This window comes from Cotesia glomerata, linkage group LG7 (assembly GCF_020080835.1).
Source record: "Cotesia glomerata isolate CgM1 linkage group LG7, MPM_Cglom_v2.3, whole genome shotgun sequence".
Taxonomy (NCBI): domain Eukaryota; kingdom Metazoa; phylum Arthropoda; class Insecta; order Hymenoptera; family Braconidae; genus Cotesia; species Cotesia glomerata.
In genome coordinates, this window is record NC_058164.1 from 4,425,084 (window position 1) to 4,441,786 (window position 16,703).

General features: G+C 29.7%; 2 protein-coding genes across 2 annotated transcripts in view; both read right to left on the minus strand.

The window, feature by feature from the left end:
- The window catches only part of LOC123269510 (zinc finger homeobox protein 3), a 239,527-nt gene that overhangs the window by 185,267 nt on the left and 37,557 nt on the right, over positions 1 to 16,703 (minus strand). The window lies entirely within an intron of this gene.
- LOC123268991 lies at positions 6,328 to 8,684 on the minus strand. The gene is made up of 5 exons (XM_044734465.1): positions 8,125 to 8,684; positions 7,219 to 7,950; positions 7,066 to 7,155; positions 6,762 to 6,992; positions 6,328 to 6,347 (listed from the first exon to the last, which is right to left on the minus strand). The coding sequence occupies exons 2-5, from the start codon at positions 7,463 to 7,465 to the stop codon at positions 6,328 to 6,330; spliced, it is 588 nt and encodes a 195-aa protein (XP_044590400.1). The 5' UTR covers positions 7,466 to 7,950; positions 8,125 to 8,684.

The window sequence follows — 16,703 nt, forward strand, 5'->3', positions numbered from 1 at the left end:
CACTGCGCCGGCATAATTACAAGCGTGCAGGCTAAAATAGCAAACTAACCAGCCCTTATTCTTTCGGTTAATTCTACGGAGCTTCTTGCCGGGCCACCCCCCAAAGCTTCACCTCCTTCATCCCCTTTACCTCCAGAAGCTTTAGGCCCGGCACTCGCGGGTCAATGAAAAAAATAACGAACCTCCGGGCGAGAATAGAACTACTGTTTTGTCTGGATAATTATTTTAAATAATTTATTCACTTTTTATTTTAATTTAATTTTGCTAGAATTTATTTATATTCTAAATTTAGTGTTAAATACAAAATTACATAATTTATTTTTTAGTTAATTTAAAAAGGTTTTAATTAATATATGACTAGCAATTTTGCAGTCACTATGTGACTGCTGTGAGTTGTAAACTCTAAATAAATAAAATTTTGCTTTATTAAATAATTACTTTTGTTAAATTGCACTGTATTTTATTAACTGTAGACGTTTTTAAAGATATAAGCTCATCCCGATGTTACATTCATCAAGAGCTTTCATTTGAGTACCTACATGCATTTTTGATATATTTTTCATATATACATATATACATAATATATACTTTAAAGATATAAGCTCATCCCGATGTTACACTCATCAAGAGCTTTCATTTAAGTACCCACATGCATTTTTGATATATATATATATATATATATATATATATATATATATATATATATATATATATAATATATAAATATATAAAATATATGTAAAAATGATGTGGGTACTCAAATGAAAGGTCTCGATGAATGTAATGTCGAGATGAGCTTATATCTTTAAAAATATCATTATTTAACAAGATAGCAATGTCAGTTCTTAATTATTGATATTTTAAAAGAGAAAAAGCTCATTCCGATGTTATACTCATCAAGAGCTTTCATTTGAGTACCCACATGCATTTTGATATATATATATATATATATATATATATATATATATATATATATATATATATATATATATATATGCATATACATATAAATATATGAAAAATTGATGTGGGTACTCAAATGAAAGGTATTGATGAGTGTAACATCAGGATGAGCTTATATCTTTAAAAATGTCAATAGTTCATGAGATACAAGGTCATTTCTTAATTATGTATTTAGAGATAGAGCATTTTCGAATGCAGCCCAAAGTTGTCTTATTTTTCAAAAATGTAATCAGAAGTTTTGGGTTCCATTCCTAGCTTAGTTAAATTTTCTTATTTTTTTTTTTATACGATTTTTCCGATAATTAATTTCTCAAATAAATAATTATTTTTCTTCAATAAAATAAATTTTTTTTATCAGCGTAATTTTTAATAATTTTGATGGACGATTTTTGTATAAAAAAAAAAAGTTGATCAACATTTGCTTCACTAATGATTTGTGACGACCAAAAACGTTTCTTGACCCAGTGATGGGTGTCAGTCACAAGATCTTAGGATGTTGACTAAGACGCAGATGTCTCTCGGTCGGCTGATGTCCCCCTTGGGCGGCATTTGGTAAATTGAAATTGCGTTGGGGCGACTTCTCCAAGCAGATAAGAAGAGAAGACCCGTACCTCAGCTCTGTTGCCGAACAAGGAGGAGGAGACCGAGAAAAAACGTCTTGTAATTAACGGCTCGCAATCAACGCCGCTCGGCTGAAAGAATTCTTGATTGCAGATTGAACACTCTTTTTTACCCTCGTGGTAAGTGTAAAACGAATAAAGAGTATAAAAGACTACAGAATGTATACCCAACCAAGAAAGATGAGAAATAAAATAAAATATAAAGTTTAAAAATAATGCAAGAGCCGTTAAACTCGTGGGATAATCTACTCGGGTACCATACAATTTTCATTCGCACGGTTTCATTTCGATTAACGCACCCTCGCGGCCAGGACGCTTCTACTTTTATTTGGGGCTCAAACTTTTAAGCGCTCAAACTGGAGTAGTCTAGTGCTCCTCTCCTCTTTTCTCTTTTCTACTCGGTGAGAGGTATCTTTGGCGCTTATATTAATTGTCCTACTAAACAGCCTGTAAAGTATCTCATCTCGCCTGTAATGCCCTTTGCTTTGTCGAATTGTCCTTGCATCACCTCCAGAGTCGGCAATAAAAATTAAACCCAAGGAATAGATTTTTCTACAATAAACGAATTCGAACGAAGCTTCAGCTTCGATCCCTGGGGCTATTTCTCACCGAGGGTTCATTTTTACACCAGTTCTTTGATCTCTGATGTATCGGGAGCATCAAGTCCTATAAAATATTATAATAAAAAAATTCATGTAAAGTAGGTTTAAATTTTTTTGATATTTCCTGTTTTATTCCTGCACAGTAAAAAATTTTGCGTCAAAATATTTTGTGTCAAAAATTTTTATGTCAGATATTTAACACTTTTTTGTGTTGATTTAACAGAATAAACGTTAAATTTACACATAAAAGTGTTAAATATCTAACACAAAAATTTTTAACTCTAAGTTTTTTGACACAATGACGCAAAATTTTTCACTTTTTGTAAAAAAAATTTTTTATGTGGTCTAAAGTGTCCATATGTGGCTTTAGATGTTCATATTAGACTTAATATGGTCATATATGCCCATGATAATTTTTTAACTGAGTATAGTTCTGAAAATATCCAACAGGTGGCGCATGGTCGCTAATTCTTTTCTTTACAAGAGTGTTCAATCTGAGGAAATAAGTTATAAAATAAAAATTTTTTTTTTGCTCGCCTGAGTTGCTTATATAAAATTGTTTTTCATGTTAATTAACTATTAAATTAATTTTTAATTAATTTGACATAATAATTGCCATAAAAATACATAGTAATAAATTTTGCGTCATTGCGTCAAAAAGTATTGAAAATTTTAGTGTTACATACTCAACACTTTTTTTTATTGATTTAACATTTATTGTGTTAAATTAACATAAAAAAGTGTTAAATATTTAACATAAAAATTTTTAACACAAAATTTTTTGACGCAATGACGCAAAATTTTTTACTGTGTCTCCAGAAAAATTCAAAAATTGCAATAGATTGATTAATTTTTTATATATAGAGCTTGATATGACTACTAGAGATGAATATTAGATTATATATGGCAATATATTAAAATTAGCCATCTGAAAAAAAATTTTTTTCCAAATTTTTAATCAACTAACATCGAATAAAATTGTATTAAAAATAAAATGATCTTAGCGAAAATAAAAGAGAATTACTAGCAGACGATATAATTCAATCGGTAATTAATTTCGTCTAATCCAGTGGCCAGCGACGGCTGCTGTAGTCACGATAAAAGCGTCCATTTTTTAATTATCTTTTACGTCATAAATCTTGAGCGACCTATCCGGTAGGGGTCTGTCCGGAACTTGGAAATCCGCGAAATGAGATCGAACGAATTCCGGCTCATCCTCTTCACCTCCATCTTCACCCTACCGCCACTTCTACACTTCTTTGGTATGAATCTGAGCTACCGAAAAAAGAAACTTATTTCAGTGGTGGTGCCTGCAAACATTTGCTTCTGATTCAGTGTTTCCAACACACTCACCGGTTCATGACTCGACGGCACAAACCCTCAAACCCTCTTTTCAGAAAGGGGACGAGATGATAAAAAATATGAGGCGTAAAAATCTCGTGGTGTCATAATGAGATTCGATCGAAATCACCCGCATGGAAGTGCGTCTGCCTCAAGGATTTGTAATAATTTTCATTCTAAATTTTCTTTTTTTTTATTTTTATTTATAATTCATGATTTTTCATTAAAATTTTTTAAATTTCCAACTAATAATTTTATGAATATGATAATAATAATAATAATAATAATAATAATAATAATAATAATAATAATAATAATAATAATTATAATAATAACTAGCTATTTCTTAATTATTGAGATTTTTTAAGATATAAGCTCATCCTGAAGTTAAGCTCATCAAGACCTTTCATTTGAGTACGCACACGATATTTTTTATATATTATATATATATATATATATATGATATTTCTCATATTTGTGAAATATATAAAATATATAAAAAATTCGTGTGGGTATTCTAATGAAAGGTCTCGATGAGTGTAAATCCAGGATGAGCTTATATCGTTAAAAATATCATCAGTAGACAAAATAAAACGTTATTTCTCATTTATTGATATTTTTAAAGATATAAGCTCATCCCAATGTTACACTCATCAAGAGCTTTAATTTGAGTACCCACATGCATTTTGATATATTTTTCATATATACATATATATAAAACATATAAATATATGAAAAATTGATGTGGGTACTCAAATGAAAGGTCTTGATGAGTGTAACATCGAGATGACTTTATATCTTTAAAAATGTCAATAGTTGACAAGATAGCAATGTCAGTTCTCAATTATTGATATTTTTAAAGATATAAGCTCATCCCGATGTTACACTTATCAAGAGCTTTCATTTGAGTACCCACATGCATTTTGATATATTTTTCATATATACATATATATAATACATATAAATATATGAAAAATTGATGTGGGTACTCAAATGAAAGGTCTTGATGAGTGTAACTTTGGGATGAACTTATATCTTTAAAAATGCCAATAGTTCACGAGATTCAGGATCATGTTTTAATTATGTATCTAGAGATAGAGCATTTTCAAATGCAGCCTAATTACTTATCATCATAAATTGACTTTTGGTGAGAATGATACGAAACCATAAAAAGGCACAACTTCAGGTCAAGAATTTTCCAACGATACCAAATTTAACCATAAAAACCCATTTTATCATATAAATATACTGACCGTAAAATTTTGCTCATTTTCTTAATGATATAGGTAACCAATTTTTAACAAATAATAATAATTTTAATCAATAATAATAATTATAATATTGACGAAAGCAGAGCAATAATGTATATTTCACACGTAAGTGAACTCCCAAACAAATATAATATAAAATTAATAGTCCGTGTTAAACATTACATATTATATTATTATTTTGAATATAATAACTAACACTTGAAGTAAATGTTGCTCTTGGATGGTTGATGTGCGTGATCGCGTAACGTACGATAATAACAGGCGGCGCCGGTTCGTTACAAATTAATGATCTCTACGCGGGGGACGGGGAAAGGGGCTCTGATTTTTGCTCTTGCTCAGAGTTTGGGCCTCACTCAAAAATTAAGAGCCAGCTCTACCCGAGGGTAGAGTTATTCCCTTGCATTCTTATTACAAGAATGGAAACCCGTGATTCGGTAACTGATTTCACGAATGTGTACGTGTACTGAAGGTCTGAGTGTGAAAACCTTTCAGATATTTGTTATTTGTTATAAGTTATAAGTACTCTTTCTTTCTCCACTTCTTTCCTCTTTTCATTTCATTTCTCCTATTCTTATTCATTTGACGTATTCTTTCTCTATGCATCTATATGGATTATATTTTATTATATTATATTATAATATATTTTTTTCTTCTGTATATAAGGATACATCGGCGGCAAGAACAAGAGCAAGAGAGAAAGGATTTTCATTTCACATTACTAGACCTTTGTCTGTCACGTGAGAACTTTGTGTGAGCTGCCAATATATTATAACAAGGGGGTGCTTCGATCGATCTGATCGAGCTCAACCGATTGAGCCCACAAATGGGTGATATTTTGATATCTGTATATGTAGAGATGCTTGTCAAAATTTTGACACTTTCAGATATTTGATATTTTTTTTTTCTTCGGACTTAATTTTTAATCCTCAGGCCCAAAATTTATTTTTAAATTTTAAGTTTGAAATTATTAATTAATAGTTTGACCGATATTGGGCGTAATATTCAAATTTATAAAAAAATACTTTAATATCTTTTTTAAAATTATTTTTATATTAATTATTTAATTTAAAAATAAATTTTTTTTTATTTTTTTAAAAATTAAATTTGTTTTGTTTTTTTCCGGACTTAATTTTTAATCTTTCGGCTCAAAATTTATTTTTAAATTTTAAGTTTGAAATTATTAATTAATAGTAGGCCCGATATTGGGCGTAATATTCAAATTTATAAAAAAATATTTTAAAATTATTTTTATATTACTTTTTTTAACAAAATTATTTAATTTAAAAATTTATTATTGATTTTGTAAATAATGAATTTTTTAATTAAAAAATTTATTATTAATTTTTTTAACAAAAATTATTTAATTTAAAAATTTATTATTAATTCTTTAGACAGTGAATTTTTTAATTAAGAAATTTATCATTAATTTATTCAATAAAATTTTCGAAAATTTTAAAATTTAAGAAATAATTTTTATTTAAAATAAAAATTTTAATAATTAAGGTAAAAGTCCCTATTATGAGACACTTTTCAAGGTAGGTTGAACATTCCTGCGAATAATTAATCCATTAAAGAAAAAAATACAATTTTAATCGCATTATACGATAATTTGATGATCATTAAATCAATATTTCTATTGTTTTTATAATTTTTTTGGTTAAAAATTAATTAAATTATGGTTTTTTAGAGGAACCTATATGACCCTATTTATGAGACACTTTAAAGTCACATGTCCCCAGTGTCTCAAACCACAGGACCCTATTTTTGAGACAGTTAAAAAATCAGCAAAGTTGACCAAATTTTATATATTTATTAATTTTAGACAATCGTATTTACAAAAGAAGGAATTATTTCAATTTTTAATAAACTTATAAAAAATTTTTTATGAGTTAAACAATTAATCAACGCAAATTATTGAATTAAATCTACTTTTCTTTCTTGATTTTTTTTTGTCATTCCTTGACTTGAGCCATTAATTTTGTTTTCTTCTTTTAATATTTTTTTATTGTTAAATTTTTCCTCTTTCATGTTTTTTAACTTTTCTTTTTTTAACTTTTGTTTGTACCATTCATCAGAGGTGTCCACAAATGATAACTTTGACTTGCCTGTTTTTTCAATTTTTATTGTTTTTTTCTTCGGTAAATAATTCAATGGCAAAGTGAATATTTCTTTCGGAGGTTTTTCGGAACATTTATCTAAAAATATGAATTTTTCGTAATTTTATTCATAATTTTTAAAACTAGTTCATAAACAATTATTTTACATTACCTTTATCAACAGTTATTGATAAAATCTTGTGAATAGAACGATATTTGTCAATCATTGCAAGCATAGGATCTGAATTTTCTATCATAAGTTCTGAAAAACAGTCACATTAAGTTAAATTTATTGAACATGAATGTGAGGTTGACATTTACATACCTAATTGATGAACTTTGTTGTTTATAGGATTTGTAGAATGAATATTTGTGAGCTCTGTTATAATCTCTCTGGGCTGTGCAGATATATCTAAATTTGTATCATCAGTAGAGATAGTTAGATCAATTAGGCTGTGTTCACTGAAGTCTTTAGAAGTGCTCCGTATTACGTTATTGCTATCAATTGATGATTCTTGAAGACTAACTTGACTAGATTCATGTATAACCGTAAAAAGTTGTCCATCATTCATTAAATTATTTTGTTCACAGTTTATCCCATTAAAATGATACTGTCTAAGACAGTAACGGATTGTTATACATCTTCAATAATTCAGTTTTTGTCACAGGTGACCCTATTACTGCTCTGTACAAAACCCACTGAACAATAACATCCTCTTCTTTTAAAGATAACACTGTCACCGGGCCAGTTCTAATTTTTGCCTTCTCAGGACTAATACTTTTTCATTTAGCAAGGGTAGCAATCGGTACTCCATAAACAGCAGCTGCTTTTCTCAAGGACAACTCTGTGTCTTCCATTGCTTTTAGAGTTTTTTCTATATTTGACGAATTATAAATACTTAATCCTTTTAACTTTTTTTTCTCTATTTTATTATTCATTTTGGAACACAACACTTTTTTTCTTTGGTTGAATTTGATGATTGAGTTTTTATCACTTTGGAATTTTGTTTATGCTTCATTATCTCAGCTTTTTATTATAATTTACTTTTTACTTAGTCTGAAATAATACGAAATAAATAATATATTTTCAGAATCAATATACAAAAAAATATTATAAATTTATCCAAAAGTTTTAATTAAAAAACAGAAAAACTTGTTGACAAAGTTATTCAATGTTATATGATTTGAGGTTAGATTCATGATCTAAAGCTATTTGAGTTAAAATACTTACTTTTAGAAAAATATTTGAGGTTTTAATAATAGCCAATATTTTAGAACATATAATTGCACTATTTTTATAACTAATATCACATATTAGCAATATAAAATCTTATAAATGTACACTGTCTCACTTAATCGGGACAAGTCGAAAAACATATGTCCGTATTACACAGTACACCGAGAAAAGTGTCTCATAAACCGGGGCATTAACGTAAATAAGTGTAGGCATTGTGAGACACTCAGATTTAAAATATTATAAAAAAAAAAAATGCATAAATGTGTATAGAAATAAAATCTATTAATCATCAGCTTTCAATTGATATACAATTTAATATAAAAGTAGAAGACACAATAAAATTACACTAACATAAAAAACTAGGTTGCCGTTGTCGTTTTACTATTCTTGGTCGTGGCTTTGAGCACAAATAACAAACCTCGCACTTTAATAAATATTTTTTAAAAACAGTATGGAATTAATTAACAGCCAAAGTCGAAAATTGCTTTTGAAATAGATGAAATAATATATTTATTATACTTTTAGTATGCTAGGGGTGTGTTTTTTTTATAAAATAGTATTTTTATGAAGTGTATCATAAATGGGGACATCGTCTCATAATAGGGACTTTTACCTTAATTTTAAATTCAAAATTTTTCCCTTATTTTCTTGTATTAAAATTCACAAAATTTTATAATTATAACAAAAGTTAAATTATTACAATAATTAATTTTTTATTTTTATTATTTTATATTAAAAAATTTCCTATGAAATAAAATAAAATTAATTTTACTACACAAATTTATAAAATATGATTATTGTAAAAATTAACAATTAAAAAAAATTTCACTTAATAATTAAGTATTAAAATTTCGTCCAAATTCATTGACCAATTAAAAAAAGTCATAAATATGTAATTACACTAATAATTCTCTAAAATTTAAATAAAATAAACCACCTGAATAATTTATTAGCGACCAGGCTAAGGGGTTGTTTATTCCTAATGACTAATGACAATAAAAGCCTAATTTTAGAGCGGCAATAAAAAGAAAAATATCAGCAAGGTAAGTAAAGCCAGAATTAACAATCTCGTGGTCGTGTTGAGTAATGATCGATGCATAGATCTATAGCGTACGCCAAACACTGTAAGCAATGTTGGAGCGGTGATTACCATAATTTGATTACTCGCGATGCAGTAATGGTCGCGTGGCTCAAGCTTGTTCGGCTTAGCTGCCTGATTTTTTATTTTAAGTAACGAGTGTAAGTATACGCCGATGGTAAACTGCGTCAGGGCAATGCACAAGACACAAGACGCTCTTCTTCTCGTTACATATTACAGTACAGTATAGACACAAGAGAATACGAGGGAGTACCGCGACTTTAAAACGTCGATTCTCACGAAACGCGTGTAAGCTTATATTCTTTCCATTATTACGTCTCTAATTTAGTTTACAATGTGAATTTATAATATAATAATAAAATTCAGTAGCTGGTTATTTTATTATTGCCATTGCTATTACTATTATGGTTATTATTCTTTAACAATAATCTGGAGATATTTCACTTAGTATAATATTATGTCGCCAGTAAGTTAATACAGCTTGCAGAGGTTTTATTATTTTCTATCAGCCAGCGATGCGATAGATGGATTATTCACGTAACGAACGACAAGTCATTACCATAATTACATTACCGCGTTGTCATATAGATGTACACGAGCAATCTACCGTCGCGTGGTTCGGCCTTGTTCAAATCAAACTAAACTCATTTTTTTTTCACATGCTATCCAATCACCGTTTCTTACTCTATTACTTGTAAATAAATTAAATGCCATTCTATTTTAAATAAAAATAAAAAAAGAAGAGTTTTATATGTAAAAAATTTATCTAAAAAAATTATGTGGAAGATATTAATTTATTTTAATAAATTTTTATTTAAAAAATATTTATAAAACTTACTACTAAAAGTATTTTTACGTAATGAAAATGAAGTTAGCTGACATTTAAAAATTTGTAGAAATTTTTTATTGAAGAAATATCGATTAAACAATTAAAAAAAAAATTTCACATGCACAGTAAAAATTTTGCGTCAATGCGTCAAAAAATTTTGTGTTAAATATTTAACACTTTTTTGTGATAATTCAACACAATAAATGTTAAATTTACATAAATAAGTGTTAAATATTTAACACAAAATTTTTTGACGCAATGACGCAAAATTTTTTACTGTGTGTAAAAAACTTGAAAAACTACAAGTGCAATTTTTTAGAAATATTTTTTAGTTTTAATTTAATTTAAAAAAAAAAATCGAAAATTTTTAAACGTCTGCTAACTTCAGTGTCATTTTTATGTATTATTTTTTTATAGAGATTTTTTATAATAGAAGGGTCCTTTGATCTCCTTACGGAGATCCACACGAAGTAAAATTTTTGAAACTTCCTGAAAATTTGTAAATTCAATCTTTGTAGTCTAATAATTAATAAAAAAAAAAAACAGTAGGTTTCCGGGATTTTAATGAAATAATTAAGTTTAAAATTGTAATTTTTACATGAATGGAGATTCCACCAGCCGGGTATTTGGTTAAGAATTTAATGCAATTAACGATTTAAAAAAAATTTTATTTTCATTGAATTTGATTGAAAAAATAATAAGCTTTCGATTAAAACAATAAAAAAGTAGCTTTCCGAACGTATTACGGAGATATTTTATATTTTTAATGAAAAATCACTCGGAATTTGCGTTCTTTACAGTCTTGTATTTGACTTGGCAACACCGCTTGCGCAGTTACTCATGCGCATAAGTAACCGCGGTTTTTTAAATGCTAGAAGATCTTAGTAATTTTAGTTAGACAGTAAACATAAATAAATTTTAAGGTTAGGGACACTATTGCGGTGTTGTCAAGTGTATACCGGTAATTCAGAGTGCTATATTTTTTATTAGTCAATTAAATGTTAATAATTATTTAATAAGTAAATTTTTCGGAAATTTCCTCAAAAATGTTATTAATTTATTTAAAAATTAATTTTAAGATAACAAAAGTATTTTTACGTATTATTTTTTTATAGACATTCTTTACACTAAGAAGGTACTTGGATCTCCTTAAAACAAAAAAAACCTATATTATAAAATACATGAAAATCTTGAAGTTAGTCAAAGGTCGAAACTCGCAAAAAACGGGATACGATCCATCATCGGTTAAAATTTAGACGCGCGCGAAGCGCGCTCTTCAAATTTCTAGTATTTTTAGAATTTTTGAGGGGAGGTGTGACGTTAAGATGAAAATTTTAATTTCAGTCTTTGATAAACAGAAAAAAAATCTCAAAGTATATTTTCCGAAAATTTCCTCAAAAATGTTATTAATTTATTTAAAAATTAATTTTAAGATAACAGAAGTATTTCTACGTATTATTTTTCTATAGACAGTCTTTACACTAGCAGGATACTTGGATCTCCTTAATCAATATTTTTAATTGATTAATAATAACCGAAAAATGAAAAAAATTATATTGTAGAAATTTAATTTTTGTGTTTTAAATAGAAAAATTTATAAAATAAAAAAAATTAATTAAGAGCTTACATTTTCAATAAATTTTTTTTTTAATAATATTAAAGTCAAATAAAATAAAAATATCTAAAAATGTTGTAGTATAATAAAATAAAATAAAAATTCCGTGTCTGATTACTTTGACAGCTCTTTAGAACCGCTCCTTCGAACCGCGAGAAAACAAGAATAACACCAAAAAATTTCTAAAATATCGATCGGATTTGTGTGGCTAAATCAAGAGAACGGACACTTGGTAATAAAGCCCAGTAGAAAATGAAAGACGGACAGAGGATCTCTGCGAATAAAAGAACAAAAACCCGAAAATATAAAGACGGATGAATGTGAATAAACTCGGGAGAAATCAGAGTTGAGACGATGGGTGGAGGAGGAGCAGTGAAGAGGAAGGGGAGTAAGGGTGGAGGATGAGCTCAGGTGGCCGGGACAGCCGAGGATGAAGGGGATGAAGCTCCTCGGGTAGAAGAAGGCCAGGCGGTGTAAGGAAATAAAGAGCAAGTCCAGCAGTCTCAATCGATAGGGAAATATCGGAGCGAGGGTGAGGATGGGTTTTTACTCATCCTCCCTACTTCTGTCTTTACAACCGACCAGTAAGAAGTGGAGTTCCAGGGTAAGAATGAGAAAAGAACCGAGAGAACAAGACGAAGAGAAGAACAGACGTATGTATACGGTGATTGGGAGGGAGACTTAACCAGGAGACTTCCACGTATGTGGAGAGGCTGGTGAGGAGAGGGTGGCGTTACGGATGCACAGGGGGTGGCATTAGTCGACGAGAGGCGAAAGGCGGGCGGCTTCCAAGGAAAATCGTACTGAGCGGCAGCTTCTTTGTTCGCCCGGGAATCCTCGCTTCTTTTTCTTCTTCTAAATGTGGATGTAGATGTGTTTGCATATGTGAGCATGTTAGTATATATATATATATGTACATATATATACATATATATGTATATATATATATATATATATATATATATATATATGTACATATATATACATATATATGTATATGCCGTTGTCTACGATCTCGACCTAACCTGGACGGTAGAGTGTTTCTTTTATTTTTCTTTCTTCATAGGAGGACTCTCCAGATCTCCACACATTTGGATACCATTTGAGGATGTACTGTACACATACATTGTAATATAATGGCACGTAGTATTGGTACACTGTTACACTAGCACTGTTACGTAGCGGGGGCGGAAAAAAAATAAAATGAGACACTTTTTATTTAAACGTCTTCCCGAGGTCTTTTTATCGATCTAAAGATTTATTCAAATGCTTCCTTCCTTCTAGTATCCCCTAAACATTACAATGGAATATTTATGTGTGTTCGAGGAGATAATTAAATCGATTGTTCTTTGACGATTCAAGATCACCAGTGATAATTGACGGTTGTTTGAGCTGAGAGTGTAATTATTTAAGAGGAGTAGGCCCTGAAAGGCCTTAGCATGATCTTATACTGAATAATTCGCGGTTATGACCCTCCGATGATTATTCCTTATTATCGCCCTTCGTGATAAACTCAATTAAAACCGCTCGGCTTTGTGGAAGACACCCCCAGTGTACACTCGATACGTCTCTTTTATCGTTTAAATCCCCGTAGATATTGCTATTGCTGTTGGTTATACTTATACTTATACTGCTGAGTGGTGGGAGCCAGGAGATTATGTAACGCTACGCGTTAACGATCCGAGGAGAGGGTGGAGGAGGTATTGACGAATTTTAAAGGTTTTATTGACTTGGGGGTTAGTTTTTTTGGATTGAGACTATTTTGAAGAGTTTTTTGGCAATTTATCACTAAAAATTTTCAATTATTTTTATACAAAGCAATATGTGGTCTTACACGGAAAAAAAAGATGATTTAAAAATTGCATCAATAATGATGTAAAAATCCGATTGTACGAGTGGCGTTAGTTTTGGTTTGAGGTGATACAAATATTGTATCACCGTGATGTAGATTCCACATCACAGTGGAGTAAATTATGAGTGCGCTACACGCATGCGCCTGAATATTGTATAGGTTATATTTGTTGTTGATGTTTTGTGTCGTATGTATTTTTAACTTCCCGCTAAGAAAATTGAAAATTTTCAAAAATCGGGAAGTTATTGTTTTCACCCCGGTTTTCGAAAATCGAGTTTTCATCAGATCTCGATGTTTTGAGGTCCTAGGAAGCTTTCCTGACTATTTCCGCGGTGATGTCACCGTGTCTGTATGTATGTGTGTGTGTGTGTGTAAATCTCTCATAACTTTTGAACGGATCATCCGATTCGATCGAAATAAGCGGAATTTTGAAGAGTTCCTTTGCCCCTAGAATTCTGATACTAATTTACAGAATTTGAGTCGATCAATTTTGAGAAATCTCAAAAATAAAATTTCCAAAAATTCGTTTTTTTAAAATATCTTTTAATCGGCTGAACCGATCAATTCCAAAAACTAATCAGCTCTTAACCTCAAAAAACCACGTCGATTGCCACCAGCTCGATCAAAATTGGTTAATTTGTTCATGAGATATCTTTGTCGAAAAAAATGTTTTTTTTCAGAATTTCTATGAAATTTTTAGTCTGAATTTTAGTTTTGAAAATTCAAAAAATAGTGTTCTATAAAACTTTCATTAGCCTTTTGAGCTCGAAGAGCTCAAAAGCACAGAACAGTGATTTATTTGAGCTCGTAGAGCTCAAAATTACACATAAATTATATTTTTGAGCTCGAAGAGCTTAAAAAATAAGTGAATTTTTTGAGCACTTCGGTATGGAGGTAGCGGGAAGTTGCAGGGATGGTCTTTAGGGTCAACCGTTTTCCTAATTTTTTTATTAATTAAGAATTTGTTATAAAAAAAAACTTGAAAATAACATAGCCGATGACTTTGTATGTCCAATGCTAAAAGAATATTGTCTTGAAAAATTTATGTCAAGGTTTGAGGGTACGAATATTACCGTCAAGTTAGTCCCGTTTAAAATACATTAGATACAAAAATTATATCACCGGGTGGCGTAAATTTAGCATCACCTCTCTTGACTTCACGGGTGATACAATTTTTTTATCACCTGATGAGATTTTAAAGCCACTTTTTTTTCCGTGTATGTGATCATAAAAAGGTTTGTATGAGAATAAAAGAAAGTTTATAGTAATTTATATTTTTTTTAAAATCGCGCTAATTTTTTCAACCCTTTAGCGGAGAATGATGGAGTAAAGAGAAGAATAAAACCGTATCATTGGGTTTAGAGCCTTAAGATATTGCCCTTTACCTTGGATATACTTTGAGTCAATCTGGAGTCTAGTTTGGAGGGCTAGGAGCGAAGTTAAGGGTGAATCTGCTTAACCCACCTGATGTATTGCGTGGGTGCATATCTAAACTGGGTGAATTAAATGATAACGTAGTTTCTGTTCAATCAGATCACTTTCTACAGTACTTTCTTCTCTCGAGGATATATTTTGTCGGGATTTATTTGAGCGTGGGTGTGGAGTGTTAAATCAATTTATATTAGGATGAGTTTTCTTTGGCTATACACTGTATATACATTTGGGTAGAAATTTTCGATGTGATTTGAGGAAAAGAACGAGAATGTAGATCAAAATTTGTTGATAAATTGAAATTCCGATGTTTATAAGCATTATTTTGAAGAGTTAGATGATATTAAATGCATATAGATAAAAAAATCTTTAAATTAAATAAAATTATTCAAGCTAAGAATAATTTTTTTATTGAAGAATTTCTCTATTTATTTTAAGACGATCTTACTTTTCAAAATCGCGAATCGATTTAAATTGCAAATCAATTTTGTTTCTTTTTATCCACCCAGGGAAAGGGGAATGGCAACACATCAACTATCTCCCGATACGTGACAAGCTAACGCAGCTTTTTGGGGTACCCAGACGTGGTGTGGTAGATGTGTGGCATTAGTTGTGAGTCGCGAAAAAATAAACGAGACTAGATAAAAAATGCGCATCTCAACTGATTTTAAGAAGATCTACGCGAAAATTGTAATTTTTACATGTAAGTAAATGGAGATTTTACCAGCCGTGTATTTGGTTAAGAATTTAATACAATTAAGGTAGTTAGGCCCAAAAAGCAAAAATTCAAGAAATCTCCCAAACTCCGTATAGAAGTAGTTAAATACATAATACACACGCTGTTAAAATTTAGAGACAATTTACCACGTCTAACCGAAGATAATTGCAATTGAAAATGACATTTTTACACAGGCGGTATGGGAAAAGAGAGAGAAAACCGCGAGTTTTATTATTTTTGTATTGAAAAAATTTTAAGAATTTCACGAAAAACTAACATTACTTAGATTAATACATGTATAATTACCCTACAAAATTCTGGAATTCCCTACCACATAGTTTTTGAGAAATCATTGATAAACTAGTAAAGTAAACAAATAAAGTCATGCGAGGAAGTAAGTGAGCAATAGCCCGTAAGAGAGGCAACACTAGCGCGTGACGAAGACAGCAGCAGCATAAACTATAGATTGGGAAATAACTACCTTAACGATTTAAAAAAAATTTTATTTTCATTGAATTTGATTGAAAAAATAATAAGCTTTCGATTAAAACAATAAAAAAATGAGCTTTCTGAACGTATTACGGAGATATTTTATATTTTTTATGAAAAATCACTCGGAACTTGCGTTCTTTAAAGTCTTGTATTTGACTTGGCAACACCGCTTGCGCAGTTACTCATGCGCATTAGTAACCGCGGTTTTTTAAATGCTAGAAGATCTTAGTCATTTTAGTTAGACAGTAAACATAAATAAATTTTAAGGTTAGGGACACTCTTGCGGTGTTGTCAAGTGTATACCGGTAATTCAAAGTGCTATATTTTTTATTAGTCAATTAAATGTTAATAATTATTTAATGAGTAAATTTTTCGGAAATTTCCTCCAAAATGTTATTAATTAACTTAAAAATAAATTTTAAGATGACAAAAGTATTTTTACGTATTATTTTGTTATAGATATTCTTTACACTAGGAAGATACTTGGATCTCCTTAAAACAAAAAAACCTATATTATAAAATACATGAAAGTCTCGA

What these genes read in the sequence shown, in the direction of transcription:
- LOC123268991 (XM_044734465.1), bottom strand. Translation starts at nt 7,465, where the DNA reads ATGAATGATGGACAACTTTTTACGGTTATACATGAATCTAGTCAAGTT. An exon ending in ATCAATAACTGTTGATAAAG is followed by an intron (nt 6,993 to 7,065) that starts GTAATGTAAAAT and finishes TCATATTTTTAG; the next exon opens with ATAAATGTTCCGAAAAACCT. An exon ending in AAACAAAATTAATGGCTCAA is followed by an intron (nt 6,348 to 6,761) that starts GTCAAGGAATGA and finishes AATTATTCGCAG; the next exon opens with GAATGTTCAACCTACCTTGA.